This window comes from Labeo rohita, chromosome 9 (assembly GCF_022985175.1).
Source record: "Labeo rohita strain BAU-BD-2019 chromosome 9, IGBB_LRoh.1.0, whole genome shotgun sequence".
Taxonomy (NCBI): Eukaryota; Metazoa; Chordata; class Actinopteri; order Cypriniformes; family Cyprinidae; genus Labeo; species Labeo rohita.
In genome coordinates, this window is record NC_066877.1 from 25,851,898 (window position 1) to 25,870,835 (window position 18,938).

At 35.0% G+C, this 18,938-nt stretch overlaps 1 protein-coding gene across 1 annotated transcript in view; it reads left to right on the forward strand.

Moving 5' to 3' along the window:
- Window positions 1-18,938, forward strand: part of clasp1a (cytoplasmic linker associated protein 1a) — an 85,462-nt gene that overhangs the window by 52,640 nt on the left and 13,884 nt on the right. The window contains 14 exon segments of the mRNA XM_051118691.1: window positions 213-259; window positions 1,878-2,048; window positions 4,834-4,941; window positions 5,695-5,721; window positions 6,690-6,845; window positions 10,390-10,497; window positions 11,395-11,457; window positions 12,446-12,549; window positions 15,697-15,926; window positions 16,140-16,203; window positions 16,530-16,532; window positions 17,638-17,801; window positions 17,894-17,972; window positions 18,057-18,200. Coding sequence (XP_050974648.1) covers window positions 213-259; window positions 1,878-2,048; window positions 4,834-4,941; window positions 5,695-5,721; window positions 6,690-6,845; window positions 10,390-10,497; window positions 11,395-11,457; window positions 12,446-12,549; window positions 15,697-15,926; window positions 16,140-16,203; window positions 16,530-16,532; window positions 17,638-17,801; window positions 17,894-17,972; window positions 18,057-18,200 — 1,468 coding nt within the window.

An 18,938-nucleotide genomic window follows, 5' to 3' on the forward strand; every position in this document is an offset into this window, starting at 1 on the left:
GATTTTTAAACTATTTTTAAGTAGATTTTTACTGTTTTAGTTGAAAATCTGTTTGGCAAAAATATTGAAAAAAATATTTTAAAAATTGTCAAAAGGTTGAAAAATATTAAAATATATCTTTTGAAATTATTGATTGATTTAGTTTCCACTTTTTTTCACTCTATTCTAATTGTATTGTTGTTGCTAAAAATTTTTATCGACTTTTTTTGCAGTCGACCGCTGTCAGTGAAGACTGTCATTGGAGGCCCCGTTACAAGAAGTAAGTGAAGCGACACTCTATTTTTACAGCTGCTTAGCACATATATGGGCCATTCTACAGAATTAGTGCAAACTGCTGTCCCACAACCAAAAAACACATTTAAAAAGCGTTTAAATATTCAAATCTTAAATGTTTACTAACATCCTTTTATTATCTATTGAAACCCACAATAATGTTTAAAAGATTAGTAAGCTTTATATATTTAAAATCATCATTTATTGGATACTTCCATTTGGGAGGTGGCTGTCCCGAACCCTAACCCATAAATTTCAACTTAAGAAAATTATATAAAATTTTTTTGTTTTCCCATTGTTGTTTTTAAAAGTATGTTTTGATTCTTTTAAATAGTGAAGTTCAAAGTTGTGTGTTAGGTCCATTGCCTGAGGCTAATTTTAACTACACCCCTAAATGTATGATCAGGAAATATTCCTGTGTCCCTCTCTCTCATAGCTACAAGGTGTAAGTAGATGGGTCCCATCATTTTAAGATAAATGTGTTCAAAAGTCTGAAAAATCTGTGTGTAAGTTTAAGGAACGTCACTACCGAACACCTTTTTTCTGCAGTTAAGCACACTTTTTTGGGAGTTATTCCATAACATGTAGTTTTTACATGTGTACCACTGTTCAGAACTGTGTTGAGCTAGGTACAAAAAAAATGTAAAATTGTCACTACTGAAACATTCAAAGGAGTTTCAGTAGAGTAACGTCTTTGTTTAGTTTTTTGGGGGGGGTGTTATCCCATAAAATTGTCACTACTAAAACAGTCACGACCGAAACATGTCGTCATCGTTTCGGTAGTGATAAAAGAAAAACACACAATCCTCATATTTGAGGGAAATAAACAAAATTTTAGTACATTTGTGTGATTTTTTTTTTTTTTTTTTTTTTTTTTTTTTTTTAATTTTAGTATGTTTTAGTATTTTAGTTTAGTATTTTAGTTAAAATTCTGTAATGTGATGTGGTCGCTACCAAAGCATAACTGTCACTACCGCAAATGTGCAGTCACTACCAAAACATGGGATGTTTTTTTCAAAAATCAAGTATACTGAATTATCAGCTAAGAAGTTATGATAGTGTTTGGTTCAATGTTTGGTTGAATTCTTAACTTTGAAATCAGTATCAACTTTTTGCCTTTTACAAAGAAAAATTTGATTCAAAATACAACAGATCTCATTAATCACACTTGAAATATTGTTAAAAATGTAGTTGTTATTGATTTACCTCTGAAAAAATTATAATAAAATAGCAAAAATATACATTAAAAATGACAAAAAAATTATATATACAAAAAAATTACATCTACATTATAAAGTATATTTATAATGGTGATGGAAGCAAAATCTTAATAGGTCGATATAACCCTTCTAATTAAATTATTATTACTGTGTTTCGGTAGTGACAAGTTTGGCGAGAGAAAAAATACTCCAAAACTTTCTGAAAATACAATATGAGAAGAAAAACTGCACAATTACCAGAAATGTGTACCTTGGATATTATACATTTTGCGTACATACAAATGTTTTTTCCAACTGACATTGGACCAATTCTGTAGAATGGCCCATATACGAACATCCCATTTTGCCATGTCTGTAACTCTTGTCTGTGTGACATTTTCTCAGGTAAAGTGATTGGCTCTCGGGTGTCGTCAACCCCAGGTGCCCTCCAGCGTTCCCGCAGCGACATAGACGTGAACGCCGCCTCCAGTGCCAAATCTCGCATGTCCACCGCAACCTCCCCATCTCCCTTCAGCGCCGCTGCAGCTCTGCCTCCAGGCTCCTACGCCTCCCTAGGTGAGACCCCATCACACTCTATCCATCTTTTCTCCTCTTTCATCCTTAATTAGGAATTTTAATAAAATAGCCATAAAAATCAGTGGCTTTTATGGCTGCAGCGGCCCATTAATAAAACTGATGGGCACCATAGATGCTATTAAGCTGCTCTGTGATGAGGAACAAACGACAAGTGTGTGCCACAGATTTATTATCCCGTAGGGGATTTTTTTTTTTTTCCTTAAGAAATTTTTGTCTAGATATTTTAAGAGCGAGAATAATGTTTTTGTAAAAAAGGATTATTATGACTTTAGATTCTAATTGGATGAGACTGTGTGTTTGAAGTAACTTAGAAATGACTTCCTGGAAGAATAGTATTATTATAGGGATAGTTCACCCAAAATATGACAATTTTGTCATTAATTACTCACACTCATGTCGTTAAACCTTTGTTCGTCTTTGGAACGCAATTTAAGTTATTTTTGATGAAATCCAAGAGCTTTCTGACCCTCGATAGACAGCAACGCAACTACCACATTCAAGGCACAGAAAGGTAGCAAGGACATTGTTAAAGTTTTTCATGTGACATCAGTGGTTCAACCTTAATTTTATGATGCTACGAGAATACTTCTGGTGCACTCTTTCTGCCATTTTATGAAAGCCACACCTTTTGCACTACAGTGTAAAACCACTGTAACAAACATTTGTTTGTGGCTTATTACTTCAATTATCTTTTGGTTTTGTCAGTGTTAGTTTTTCAGCAGAGGGCTGAAGAGAAGCTTGGAGCTTAATAATGCATCAGTCCTTGTGAGAAATGTTCAGAATTTGTCCCAGAACTCACCACTTACCGTTTGACCACTAACTCGCTTGTCACTTTAGTCTGTATAATCTTTTCTCTGTACTGTTTTCTAATCCCATGATTCCTTATAAATGATCAAAGAGATTTTATTTCCTTACCCGCAGTCACACTCACTAGCTCCCGTGTGCTTCCATGCAAGGCCCGTTTCTGAGCAGATCCCTGTCTTCCACGCTTCCATGGGCTTAACTGACTCTAACCTCTGCCTCTTATGCCTCTCCTCTCCTCCACCCTGCACTCCCCTGCTTTTGTTTTTGTGCTTTTGCCCCAAAGACGGTGCACCTGGTAAAATAGATGGTAAGATGTATGTGTATATGTGTGTGTGAGTGTGAATGTCAACCCTCTGTGCTCTCAGAGGGATTCGAGCAGTGTTCTTTTTTTGTCCCATTGTCGATAATCAACTGTACACCTGGCGATCTGAATATGCTAGTGGTCTGCATGACCTGTTTGCATGAGATATCTCCTCCTCCTCTTGACAATAAATAACAACAGTAGTTCATTGAGATGAAAATAGTCCCTTGTACCTTCGTATTACCTGTTGTGTCATTTGTATTTGTATACCTTAAATGGTTATTGAAAATAATTGTTCAGAAGTGTGGAAACCACATATACAGGTGTGGTTTTGGGTTTAGTTTACATTTAGCATAGAGCATATAAAATGTGTTTTGCACAGTTTCATACAGTAAATGTGTCTCAAAAAGTCAACTTACTTTCTTGGTTTATAAGAACTCAGTAGATAGACTACCGTTCAAAAGTTTGAGGTTGGTTTTTGAACAGTAAGATTTTTAAAATGTTTTTTTAAGTCTCTTCTGCTCACCAATCCTGCATTTATTTAATTCTAAGTACAGCATTTTGAATTTTGAAATGTTTTACTATTTAAAATAACTGTTTTCTGTTTGAATATATTTTAAAATGTAATTTATTCCTGTGATTTCAAAGCTGAATTTGTAGCATCATTACTCCAGTCACATGATGCTTCAGAAATCATTCTAATATTCTGATTTGATGCTCAAAAACAGTTGTTATTATTATTATTATTATTATTATTATTATTATTATTATGTTGAAGTAGAATGTGTAGAATTTTTTCAGGTTTCTTTGATGAATAGAAAGTTTAGAAACATTACAATTTTTTTGTCATCACTTTTGATCAATTTAAACCATCCTTGCTAAATAAAAGTGTACATTTCTATAATTTTATAGAAAAAAAAATGACACTGATTTCAAGCATTTGAGTGGCATAGTGTATAATGTTACAAAAGCTTTTTATTTCAGGTAATTCTCAGGATCTTTCTATTGATCAAAAATTCTGAAATGTACTGAACTATTGATAATAATAACAGAATGTTTCTTGAACAGTAAATCTGCATATTAGAATGATTTCTGACGGATCATGTGACACTGAAGACTGAGTAATGATGCTGAAAATTAAGATTTAATCACAGGAGTAAATGACGTTTTAATATATATTCAAATAGAGAGCAGTTATTTTAAATAGTAAAAATACTTCACAATATTACTGCTTTTGCTTTGTTTTGGATCAAATGAATGCAGGCTTAGTGAGCGGAAGAGACTTCTTTAATTTGATTCTTCAATTTAATACATACTTCATGAACAAAAGTATTAATTTCTTTCCAGAAAAATATAATTTTATTGACCCCAAACTTTTGAACGATAGTGTATGATTAAATACATGTGCTTGCTGTAAAACTAATAATATTGTGTTCCATTTATTTGAACACCAGTCTTCTCAGTAGAGCATGTCATGTAATTCCTTTTCAGTCTGTATATTTTGATAGTTTTCATCAGGGAAATCTCTTTGTGTCTTCAGTATCCCTTGTTGTTAAAACCTTTCATTCTGTCTCTTTCTGTGTCAGTCACTCTAAATCTTTCCCTTCCCCTCAGGCATTTTGTCACCTCAACTCACGCTCTGTTTTCTTTTGCTTACAGGTCGTGTGCGGACGAGAAGGCAGAGCTCAGGGAGTACGGTCAGCGCCAACAGCACTGTCACAGACAGCCGTGGTCGAAGCAGAGCTAAAGTGGTCTCTCAGTCCCAACGTAAGTGTCTGTGGATGGATTTTTTTTTTTAACCATAGCATAGTATTGTTTATAATCTACCATGGCTTTACTACTAATAGCTTTATATTGTGTATATGTTGCAATGTTAATGTTTGTTAAAAAAAAACTACTCAAACACTTTATTCTGATCAGTCATTCTGCTATCACAACATTCACCTGGCAGTTATTTTTTTATATAATGGCCAACAAACTGTATATTTAAGTTGCTATATACAGCAAGTTCCATGTCTCTCATATCACTTCGCAACTATTTATTTTTTTGACATAATAAAATAATTTCAAGCCATATAATTTTTTTATTATTGTGACATTATGATAATGAGAATTAAGCTCTTATTTGTATTACTTTAATAATTAAATTAATTTATATAAATAAAAAATAAATATATTTAAATATTTTTCCTTTAAATCATCAGTGATCAAAAAATAATGTTAGGAGGTCAGATAGATATAGATGACTATTGGTCTGCCACCACTATCATCTTCCTTTTTGTCTTTGTCGGCTTTGTATTTATTGTTTTCACAACCCAGTTTGGCATCCTGCTGAACATGGAGTTTATTCCACAATAATATCTAAAGCCAGTCTTTGGCATTAAATGTGTAGTTTTTATTGTCTAGAGCACGAATAAACGACATTTTGCCTGATGCATGCTGGGTAACCATGCGTCACATCAAGCGTCTTTTGTAACTGGCTACTTTTCACCTGTCCGTTGCCTCGCTTCCATACACAAGGATCCAGATCAGCTAACCCCACTAGTGGTAAGCCCCCCGTTCATCAGAATAAAGCTGCGTTAATACCCTCAATATGAACCCTGCATGAATTACACGTCCACCATTATGTTGCATGTCCTGCTTTAGCTTAATCTTTGTATTTCTGTTCAAATAGAGGTCAAACATTATGAGAGTCGGGTATTTGTTTTTGCTTTGATGTCTGTCTGTATGTGTTTGCAAATGTGTCTGTAGCTTGTATTATGTCACGACATCATGCCTGTAGAGATTACTGTTTTCCCTGCAGCTCGAATAGACCTTGGATCCAAGCTCACTCTGTTTGTCTCTCTCTGTGTTTGTATGTATTTCATCAGAGCTGAACTCTCATCTTCATATATATTTCATTTTTCTTTGTGGTGATTTCGTTCACCTAAACTAGAGATTTTTCTTGTCATTCAGGCCATGTGGAAAAAAAGGAATCTTATAGATTGCATTGAAATAAATGCTTAGTTTTATTTTTTTAAGCCATTGGGCAAATACTGTTTAATTTAATAATTTATAATAATATGTTATTTATTCCTGTGATGGCAAAACTGAATTATCAGCAGCTGTTACTCTCGTTTTCATGGTCGTGTGATACTTTTTTCTTTTTTCTTTTCTTCGTTGATCAGAAAGTTTAGAACAATAGCATTTACAGTATTTAAAATCAAAACAATTTAAAACATTATATATGTCTTTAGTCTTTCTTTTGATCAAATAAATCCATCCTTGCTAAGTAAGTATTAAATATTTGTTCAAGAACAAATTGTACTTAACCGAGACCTTTGAATGTAACATAATTGGTAACATAAATTCATCAAATGATGTAATCAAAATAATAGGTGTTTTATAAAAAGGGTGCCTTTTTTATTTATTTTTTAATGACGTAAATTTGATACTAAGCAGAGGGGACTCGATGGAAATTAGTAGATCTGTCACCACGTTACTTATACCACTCCTTATATTATTTCCCTTTGCAGCCGGCAGCCGATCCAGCTCTCCAGGGAAGCTCTTGGGACACGCATATGGCAGAATTCCTAGAGCCACTGCTCCAACAACACCCTCAGACAAGTACTCGAGGATCCCAAGAAGCCAGGGGTGCAGCCGTGAAACCAGCCCCAGCAGATTGGGCATAGGTAAGGGCAACATATTTTTACATCTCACATTATCAGCATACATAAAACAACTTGAATACAAAACTCAAGTGGTCCTAAACCAGTTCCTTGAGGAATCCCTTAAAAATATCCATTACAACGTGAAAATTGTTTGCTGCATTTTGTTGGAAGAGGTAGGACCTTGAGGTAAGCATGGATGGCAGGAATTATTTTGAACCATTCACTGCAAATCCTATTAGATTCGACTAATGCAGATAGACGGAATATCTGTTCGCTCTGTGAGAGAAACTCAGCATTCATTTAAATGGCTGATGCAAGTGTTTATGCCAAAACTGACTCAGTGGCTACTCATTGCTGTCTTGTATGTGATTGATTTACCTGTTGTTGAATGATGACAGGACTGACTAACGGCTTTTGTTCTTCATCAGCTTTTCTAGCTTTGTCTTGAGGTCATTGTCAGCCTTTTCTAAGAAATGTTTGTGTATGTCCTGCCTTTTTAAAGATCTGACCAATAAATGTCCAACCAATTATTTAACAGTTATTCATTTGACAGAAAGTTACACAAGAAGCACAAAACCCTTTGTATATACCAAACTGAGGATATTTAATTTTTGTAAAGCCTCACAAGTTTATATTAATGTTTTAAAGCTTAATGCAGTCTTTTGTGTGTTTGTTTATATTTAAAGGGGCACCAAGCAATTATTTTACACCTAAAAGTTAGCAGTGCTTCATTTTTTTAAAGATTTTATTTATACATGTTGTTGAGATAAAGATTCCATTTTTTTCTGTGACCTAATAAAAGCTTCTTAAAGTGGCATTCATTCACACTGGCAACATTAGCAGTGACAAAATGACCAGAAGTAATTTGCTTTTAGTGATTTGAGGCAACATGAGCTGCGGTTATCAATATATTTAGTCTTGCGATTAGTGTTGTCACGGTACCAAAATTTCAGTATTCGGTACCAATACCAGTGAAAATCCACGGTTCTCTGTACCAATTTCGGTACCAAATCAAAACACAAAAACATGAACTGAACAACACACTATTTTTATTTATAACAAACAAAAATAAAACAAAGTTTTGACTTGGAAGCTGGTATTTTGGGCTGAGGTGATGAAGCATTTGCTGGAATCCCCATTTTTCACTGTATAAACTAGCACTTGATCCATACATGTGAATTTGTGGTTTGTGGTCTTCTTCAGCCTGCAGCTGTAAAAGGAAAATATAATATACTTAAGTAAAACAATGGGCTGAGTCTGACTAAATGCAACATTAGATTGACACCAGCTAAACAGAACTTTATATATAACTTTTCAGTAAATAACAAACCTCAGCTTTTTAAAATAAATTTAGATAAGATTACTTATATTGAGTGTATGATATCAATGTTACACAGACGGAAACTGTAGTATTAAAAACACTTTACAAAAAGATTCCATTTAACATGACTTAATAAACAAGTGTTACATAGCAGTTTCTTCTTAATTTCAAAATGTATTAATAAGTTGTATCTGCTGACATTATTTAACGCACAATGAACAAACATGAACGATCAAATGTTTGTATAAAATAACATTCACACACATTAATTAATGTTCACTCACTGTAACTTGAGGTTAGATAATATATTAAGTCATGTTAATGAACGGTATCTTTTACCAAACTATACAGGACTGCATTTGACTGTACTTTTATTTAATCAAACTGCGCAAACTATATTTTATAGCCTAGAACTGCTTTTCTGATTGACCGATTTTAACATTTGTTCTCTAACACACATATTTTAGCTACACAGGTCATTTAAAAGCCTCAGGTGTGTAAAAATAGTACACTATCATGTCCTGTTTTTTTTTTTTTGTTTGTTTGTTTGTTTTTTAATAAACGCTATAGAAGCATTAAACACTTAATAAAGAAGTTTATTCTAATACTCGCGTTAGCATTAGCCGCGCTTATGATAACGATTAACTAAGCAAATGGCGATGTTTATTTAAGGTATAATTTTTATAACGAAAGCTCTAAATATAAAGTTAAATTAAAACTTACCTGCTTGAACTTTCATTAAATCTGGGTGTTGGTCTTTGAGGTGTTTTATTAAGTTCGATGTATTTCCTCCTTTTGAGAGAGAACTTCGATGACACCGTTTGCAAATGGGTTTCTGATGATCTATGATGTTGCCCTTGTCATCAGTCGCAAATGCAAAATATTTCCACACGTGGCTCCTTCCTCCTTTCTTTACAACAAGCGGATTCCGAGCAGCCGCATCAGCAGCACCACCGGTCGCCGTGTCTTGTGCTTTTATGAAGAAGACGCAACTGCGCAGTGCGCACTTTTCGGATAGCGCTGCAAGAACCGGGTTGACCGGGTGCTCGGTACCACCAGTACTTAAGAAAACCTGGTACCGTAACATTTAATTTTTTTTAGTACCGACTTGGTACCGAAGTACCGGGTCTTTTGACAACACTACTTGCGATTAATCACATCCAAATTAAATGTTTTTGTGTACATAATATATGTATGTGTACTGTGTATATTTATTATGTATATATTAACACAGACACATATATACATGTGTGTGTGTGTGTGTGTGTGCACGTATATTCACATATACATAATAAATATACACAGTACACACATATTTTCTACACAAAAACCTTTATTTTGGATGCGATTAATCGCAATTAATTGTTTCACAGCAATAATTTAGTCACATGACAACATAAAATTTGAACTTTATGCAAAAGAACAGGAATACCATGCAGCAACCTATCACCTTTTAGAAACTACATGCAGAAATATAATTTTTCAAAAGTGATGGATGGCACCTGTGTCAGAAATTGTCAGTGTTTGATTCATGAGTGCTTGATTCATGCATTGGTAATTATTCGTCTTGTACATGACATGATGCATTATGGACTGCCACAATTTATATACAAACTCCAAATGTGAATTATTGCAGCAAGAAAACTGATTTATTGTCAAAACAGAATGACATCTTATTTTTTACTGATAACACATTACCATTCAGTAAGTCTTACCAAAAGTTTAGGTTTGGTAAGACTTTTGTCACGTTTTTGAAAGGCTCACCAAGACTGCATTTAATTGATCAGAGATGTTAAATATTATTACAATTTAAAATAACTGTTTTCTATTTGAATGTATTTTAAAATATAATTTATTCCTGTATTAGCAAAGCCAAATTTTCAGTATCACGTAACCATTTTGAATTTTGATTTCTTGCATAGGTGTCAGTATAAAGTGTAAGGCTGTTTTGTTTGAGAAAACAAAAACTAGCGATACGCAAAATTACTTGGTGCACCTTTAACACTGCATGTTCAAAAACTCCCTAAATGTTGTCAGTCTTATTCAAAATGTTCAGCTTAAGCCTCGTGCTTTAAATGTTTAACCTTTCTAAAGCAGAAGGACCCCAGGAATGGCCAACCCAACCCCAACCCTCCCCTCTCTTTCTCTGACTCCATGGCCTCACTAATGCCCTAACCTGTGTTCTAACAGCCAGGCTGTGTGGTAAAGCTCTTCTTCCTGCCACTTCTTCCTATCGCACGCTAGCCCGGACCAGTCGCATCCCCCGCCCCAGCATGAGTCAGGGGTGCAGCCGTGACACCAGTCGCGAGAGCAGCCGCGACACCAGCCCCGCTCGGGGCTTCACTCCTCTTGGTGAGTAGAGCACGAAAGTGGCTGATGGAGTCCAAACAACAAAAACAACCAATTCACTGTCACAAAACTTCACTTTCTGGTTCTATTTGGCCCTCATTTATGGCCATTATTCCTACTATGGGATATGAACTGTTTGCTTGCCGCTATGCATGCACTAATATGTTCTCAATGTGCTTTAATAATCTGTGCCGCTGTGTCTTTGGGGATGCAAATACATCTAGTGGAAGTATTATTGGTTTTGACTATAAAAATGGATTTATATGGCTTTTAGTATTAAATTGTGAATAAAAACAGTTGGTCTGATCTTTAAAATAATTTGCTGGAAGGAACAATAATAGCAAAATATTGCAATCAGTGTTGATTATTGTAAACTTAAATTAAAAGTATTTAGTGTTTATTAAAATAAATGTGAAATGTAAAATAAAATCAGTAAAATTAAATATTAGATGAAAAACAAAATTATAAATGTTGTTGTCGCAACTAACTGAAGTAAAATAAGCTAATAAGCTGAATTACTGAAATTACTAAAAATTAAAAGGAAATAAAAATATATTAAAGCTAAATGGAGATATAAAATAACACTAAAATGTAACTAAAATTAAAAAATATCAAATAAAAGCCCACTCTAATATTAATAATACTGATTATGCTAAAATAACACTGATTGCAATTGTATTCATTGCTAATCTGCTGCTACCGTATGTGAATGTCATTTGTGTTTTAGCAGGGAAACGGATAAGTCTGTGGTCTGTTTTGTACTCATGTGAAACTGTTGTGTTGTGGATAGTTAAGTGTGGCATGTTGGATGTTTCGTGTTACTGCCACGGATGGGGCTCAGTGTTTTAGTGTAGCACTAATCTTCCCTGGGGTGTCACCCCTCTTCCTGTCCCCTTGCAGCCTCCCGACGTCACTCTCGCTCTACCAGCGCGCTGTCCACAGCTGAACCCGTGGGCCAGTCAGGTGACCTGCATGACCCCTTACCTGGCCCCCCCAGACAGGGCCAATCACCAGCATGCCTTCATATTTTACCTTTTTTTTTGAAAGTAGAACCCGACTGCCTGGTTGCTAGATCAGGCTACAAAACGTCACGCTTCATGTCATCCTTAGATGTAGATGCGAGTTATCGATTCATTTGTAAAATTATATTTTTAGTGTGTTTGCTCTTCGCTTTTACCATAAACATCAGCATCCATCTTAGTTGAGGTTGTTTTATTTGCATTTGAGTTTAAGTCGGTTGGTGATGTGTTTGGAAAAATTCACTTCAGTTGTCTGCTTCATATAAAAGGTTTTGTATTCTTACCGTATCCAGTTATTTAAAACCTTTTTCGTTGGTGCTGTTGCTGATAATGAATTTCATAAGAATACTTTATTTGGCTTTTTGTGCTGTGAGCAACAAAGAAGTTCAGTTCATTTTTTTTGGAATGCTTGATCTTAATCATTGTTTTGTGGAGCCCATAATTCACAGACATTTGGAACTTGATTTTTCCAAGAAGCTACTTTGTTAAAGCAGTATGGTTTATTTATTTTCAACATCTTTCTTTTGGTCATTGTAGCTTTAAAGGTGAAATGTGTAATTTCTAGGCCACTAGTGCCACTAAACAGAATTTCAGTCTCTTTGTTTTAGCTGAATGGGGCAAACATGTTAGCATTGGTTCAGATAATAGCATCAGTTTTGGACATCTGATTGGCAAACTAATGGTGGATGGGTGTTTGAAATTCTGAAATGATACGCTTTCACCTTCAAGTTTTCAAGCAACCATATGTCTTTTTCTGTTTTTTTCTGAACTGTCTCATGTTCTGTTGGGTTGTATCAGACTAGCTTAATTCTCTCACTGTCAACCTCAAATTAGCCTAATATGATGTGACTTTGAAATGATATCGTAGAAGGTAAGTATTTAGTAAATCATTTTCCGTACTCATTGTTTTGTCCTGTGTTCGAATCCTACAGATCGCTTTGGCTTGATTCATCAGGCTCGCATTTCTGCATCTGTCAATGCTATGAGGGTGCTGAACACTGGCACAGAAGTGGAGGCAGCTGTGGCTGATGCTTTGGTAAGAATTCTGGTCTCATCTCACAGACGTCGATATGATGAACTGAAATATTCCACACTCTCTTTATTTGATCTAGGATAACGAAGTCTTCTGTATGACAAACTATTTGTCATCTGTGGTGCTAAAAACACCCACAGAAAAATAATGTACTGGGTATAAACTTATGTAGAAAGGATTTTCATGGTTCACCAGTTGGGCAGTTGATATACTTTGTTTATATATAATTGTAAAATTAATATGTGACCCTGAAACCAGTCTTAAGTAGCAATTAAAATTATAGATTTTTCTTTTTAAAAAATCATTAGGATATTAAGTAAAGATCACGTTCCATCAAGATATTTTGTAAATTTCCTACCATAAGTATATCAAAACTTTTTGATTAGTAATATGCATTTCTAAGAACTTCATTTTGACAACTTTAAATGTGATAAAATAATTAATATTAACATGCATAATGAAAAAATATATTACATCAATAAATGCATTAATAAAGTAAACATAAATATTTTAGGTTAAATATGAAATTAATATTTATTAAAACATTCTATGTAAAATTAATGTTTTAGACTAAATATTTCAGTTTACTGTATTATTATAATGGTACATGTAAATCAAAATAATTAAATATAATTTTTTCTTGTGTTTTCCTTGTTTATTTAGGAAAAAAACTGTGTTAAAATATGCCATGTTTTTTAATTTCCTTTTTAAATGAAAAAGGTAAGTTAAAATGGTGCCCTTTCATAGTGTCTCATAATTATTCCCTCATATGTCCATATATATTTTGATCTTTATTTGGGGGTAAAAAAAAAAAAAAAAAAAACTTTTTTGTCCTTATGTGTCAACTACCTAGTATGGAAGCCTGTTTCAGCCACTGAATAAAAAAAAAGGTAACTGTGACTTTTTATCTCACAGTTCTGATATTTTTTCTCAGAATTGTGAGATATAAACTCAAAGTTGCAAGAAAATTCTGACTTCATAACATGCAGTTGTGAGGTATTAGGTCAGAATTGTGAGATGCAAACCTGCAATTCAGAGAAAATATCTGTCGTTTTTTTCCCCCTCAGAATTGGGGATTATAACTCACAATTGCAAATTTATATCTCACAATTTAGATTTTATTTCCCGCAATTTGGAGAAAAAAAAAATTGTGAGATTAAAAGTCGCAATTGCCTTTTATTAATTTTTTTATTCAGTGCTGGAAATGGGCTCCCATAGCCTGGCTATATTATGAGGGTGCAGTTTTTAGATTGTGTCTTTTCTACAACAACTTTGCTCCCTTTGAAATCTTTGCGTCTGTTTGCTCTTCCTTTCTTGGTTGTCTTCAGCTGTTAGGAGACTCCAGGAATAAGGTAGTGCTTCTGTTTATATACTGCTTGTATTTCCATTTTTATTCACTAATCAGAATGACTTATTCCATCGTGAAGTGACAAGCAAATATCAAGAGCTTTTTGTGCACCACAGACATTTGCGCTTTTTATTAATTTGGTCAGTGACCATCTTCTCTGCACAGTCCCATCATTTCCTGCACAAGATGCATTTCATTCATTTTGCTATCAGTTTGGCATTAATCTCTTCATTTTATAATCTGTATATCACCCAGTGTTATTGCTTTGGAAAATGTATCTCATCATCAATTCCCATGTGACAACATAGCAGGATTAAGTTGTAAACAGGGCAGATGTTATGCATCAGCTTGACACATTCCCTTTGCTACATAAGTAGATTTAATTACCCAGCGTGCCGCACTCCTCGCTTATGTTATCTGCACACACTGTACTAATGACAGGGACTCGAGTGTTTGTTAATGCATTGCTGCCAACTGCTGGAAATTGTCTGTGACCAGTTTGAATTATTCATGACTGGCGAAGTAAATATCTGAATTGTTCCTTCACACTCCAGTGCTGAGACAGCTGAAGAGCTCCAAGGCCACATACACACTGGAGCTAAAGTTTCTTAATTCCATTTACAGAGTTCATTTAGTTATGGGAATGATAACTTTGAGTTTTACAACAACATGCACTAGTGGAAAAAAAACTCGAACTAGTTGTTAATATTTTGACATAAAGAAGCCTCTTCTGCTCACCAAACCTGTATTTATTTGATCCAAAGTACAGCAAAAACAGTAACATTTCGAAATATTTTTACTGTTTAAAATAACCGTTTTCTACTTTAATATATTTTAAAATGTAATTTATTCCTGTGATTTTAAAGCTGATTTTTTTAGCATCATTTCTCCAGTCATTCGATCCTTAAGAAATCATTCTGATATTTTGATTTGCTGCTCAAAAAAACATTTATTACTATGTTAACAGCAAATCTGCATATTAGAATGATTTCTGACAGATCATGTGACACTGCAGACTGGAGTAGTGATGCTGAAAATTTAGCTTTGATCGCAGGAATAAATTACATTTTAAAATATATTCAAATAGAAAACAGTTATTTTAAATAGTAAAAATATTTCAAAATTGTACTGATTTTGCTGTACTTTGGATTAAATTAATGCAGGCTTGGTGAGCAGAAGAGACTTCTTTAAACAACATTAAAAATCTTACTGTTCAAAAACTTCTGACTGGTAGTGTATTAACAAATTATAATTCTCTTATCTCTCTAACATAATCAGTAGTAGTTTTTAGTATGTACCTTTTATTTTAACTAAAAGAATTCTTTGATGAATAGAGTTCAAAAGAACAGCAGTTTTTCATAACATTATAAATTATGTTTTGATTGATTTAATGTGTTAATTTTAATCTCTAAACTTTTAAACAGTATTGTAGGTAACATTGAACTGTTGCATCCATGTTGGCTTCAATATGCCAAACTATTGTTAAGATCACTTTATCAAGCATCACAAGTTAGGAGTGATCCCTGTATTATTCTGTATTATTTTAGAGAATTCACTCCCACATTTATATGTGGTTGTCGCTCTTTAAACTTTGCAGTGTGTACTTGGCCAGAGTCCCGAAGTTAGTATTAAATAAACCTAAACCCTTGTTATTTTTTAATGCTGCATGGCTTTTCCATATCAACAGCATACTTACTATATGTTTGAGTAATGCACGGTAAATTGTTGAATGAACTCCCTTTGTTGGTCTTTTGATAGCAATTTCCTGTTGAACCTACTAATGTGCTCCATGCTCTCCTCAGCGCAAGCCTTTGAGAAGGAGGTACGAATCTGATGACGATGCCAACAGCGACGCATCCAGTGCCTGCTCAGAGCGTTCCTATAGCTCCCGTAACGGAGGCATTCCTCACTACCTGCGTCAGACAGAGGACGTTGCTGAGGTGCTAAACCACTGCGCCAGTTCCAACTGGTCAGAGAGGAAGGAGGGCCTGCTGGGTTTGCAGAACCTGCTGAAAAGCCAGCGCATTCTCAGGTGGGGGCCTTTAGAGGGAGAAAAATCTTTTGGTTGTTTGGTGTCATTTCATTTTTCTTCAGGACAGAAGTAGAAAACAGTCAGTCACTTTGTTGCACATTTATTGTGTTTTTATAGGCCGTTCTCTAATAATTCATATGCAAAGTCCCAGTTGGGTTGCAATGGCTTTTTATGCTTTTTTTAGGCTTTTAATCATATTTGTGTGTGTTTTAGCCGTGTGGAGCTCAAGAGGTTGTGTGAGATCTTCACCAGGATGTTTGCAGATCCTCACAGCAAGGTAACCTGTGTTGAGGACACATCCTTTCCACATGGCTGCTTTGATCACAATTAATCTACTTACGATGGCTGGATTAATGGTAGCATTCCAAATAAAGGATTGAAGGATTACTTTAAAATGTGTTGCATTATGTGAATTATCCTAAATTAATCATGTTATAATAGACTAAATATGTAGCTTTCATCACTATGGATTCTGGTAAATTTAACGTTTGTTGGGCAAACAGTGTGTTTTTGTGAAACTCGAAAATGGAATGAGATTGCACTAACGGAATGTGTTTTTCCTGTTGTTTGCATGGTCTGCCTTGGTGTGGATTTTAACAATAGAGAGTAAGTGGATATTGCAAATACCTAAACCTTTTTATTATATAAACGGATTGTGTTTATTTACGTCACATTAAAAACAGCAACATTATAATAATTTCTCATACTTAGGGTTACTGTTTGTTTTATACCCCTAAGCCTAAAATTAAACAGAATCACAAAACTTATACCGTACCTCCATGATTGATATATCAAACCATACTGCCTGTGAGAGATGTGCTATTACTTTATTATATCATTGTAAGTGATCAGATTTATAAACGGGCTTACAGACAATAAACTAGCAAAGAACTCCTAGAACTAGACCAGAGGTTCTCAGTCAGGGGATAGGGATCCCATTAAAGGGATAGTTCACCCAAAAATAAAAGTTCTGTCATTAATTACTCACCCTTATGTCGTAAAACTCGTAAGATCTTCGTTCATCAAATTAACATATTTTTGGTGAAATGTGAGAGCTTTCTGACCCTGCATAGATATGTTCAAGGCCCAGAAAGTTAGGAAGGACATTGATAAAATGGTACATGGGACATCAGTGGTTCAACCGTAATGTTATGAAGCTACAAGAATGCTTTTTGTGCACACAGAAAACAAAAATAACTACTTTATTTATACTACAGTTTCTTTAGTTTTCTTCTTCTCTTCCACTGATGTCACATGGATTATTTTAATGATGTCCTTACTACCTTTCTGGGCCTTGAACATGTCAGTTGCATTGTTGTCTATGCAGCGTCAGAAAACTCTCAGATTTCATCAAAAATATCTTAATTTGTGTTTCAAAGATGAACAAAAGTCTTACATTTGGTATGACATGAGGGTGAGTAATTAATGACACAATATTCATTTTTGGGTGAACTATCCCTTGTAGCTTTAATAAGACAAATCACGCTCTAAAATAACTACAAATCGGTATTTCTTATTTTATCTCCCTTTCAACAACTAATCCTTGTCGAACACCCTAGCAAGCACATTGCAACACCCTGGCATTGTGGCAGCAATCTTTGCACATTTTTACCAGAGAATGTAGAAAAATATTTTTCTAATACATTTGTAAGACATATATGAAAAGATCTGCAGCACAGCATTTGCATGACGTTTGATGTCCTGCTTCCAGGTGTTTAGCATGTTCTTGGAGACACTAGTGGACTTCATCACTGTGCACAGAGAGGATCTCCAAGACTGGTTGTTTGTACTGCTCACTCAGCTACTGAAGAAAATGGGAGCTGACCTCTTGGGCTCAGTCCAAGCTAAGGTCCAGAAGGCTCTGGACATCACAAGGTTGGTCTTGAGTGATAGTCCTAGTTTTGTTCTTTTTGAAGCTGTGCCACCAGGATGATGTCTTGTTTTGTCTTTTCTTTACCCTCTCTTAGGGAGTCTTTCCCCTTCGACCAACAGTTTAACATCCTAATGAGATTCATTGTTGATCAGACTCAAACCCCCAATCTGAAGGTCAGATGACGCCTACCATGACTGCTTATGAAACCCCAAATGGAAATTCAGCAAATTCTGATTATTCTTGGTGTTAAAATGCAGGTGAAGGTGGCCATCCTGAAATACATTGAGTCCCTGGCACGACAGATGGACCCTGCAGACTTTGTGAACTCGAGTGAGACAAGATTAGCCGTGTCTCGCATAATCACCTGGACCACAGAACCCAAGAGCTCTGACGTTAGAAAAGTGAGTTTCCATAGAGATGTACTTACAGACAGTGCACAAATCAGTGTTGTAATGGTGCTCAGAATATAAGATGACAGAACTTTTTTTCCTAGGTTAATTCTGACAAATGCATTTTGTGAATTGTGTCATCATTTACCATTATTCACTCCATTCCAAATCGGTGCCATATTTGATTTGAAAAATGATCCTTTTGTGTTTGATTGAAGAAAGAAAATAATGCATATATGGTTAAATAATAGTTTGGACATGAGGGTGAGTAAATGATGACAGAAAATCCTCAGAAAGGCTTTTTTATTGTATATGTAGTGTAGCTTTTTTTTAATCTCAATTACTGGTTTGTTAGTTTTAAAATGTAGGTTGAACATCAGTTAATCTCTATGAACAGATGCAGGACATTTCTTCCCAATATCAGTTGCTGTCTAAAGGCAACCATTGGTCATCAGTTTTCTCTTTTATTGTCTGTTACCTTCTTGCCCTGACACGATGGCCCAGACCCTTCATAACTGGGCATGTGAGGAGTTGTCAGGCAGGCCCAGCACTACAGCTCTACTTCCTGGAGAGGGTCAGCTGGAGGAGAGGTGCAAGCAGGTAGTGCCGATCCAACGGCCTAACCAACAACCAGCACGTAACCGCTGCACCTAACCGTGTGCCCTCTCCTCACTCTAATCTGTCGTGTTGCCTTGCGAAGTGACTGCTGAATACAATCTTCTAACATACAATTCTCCAGAAGTCTAAAGA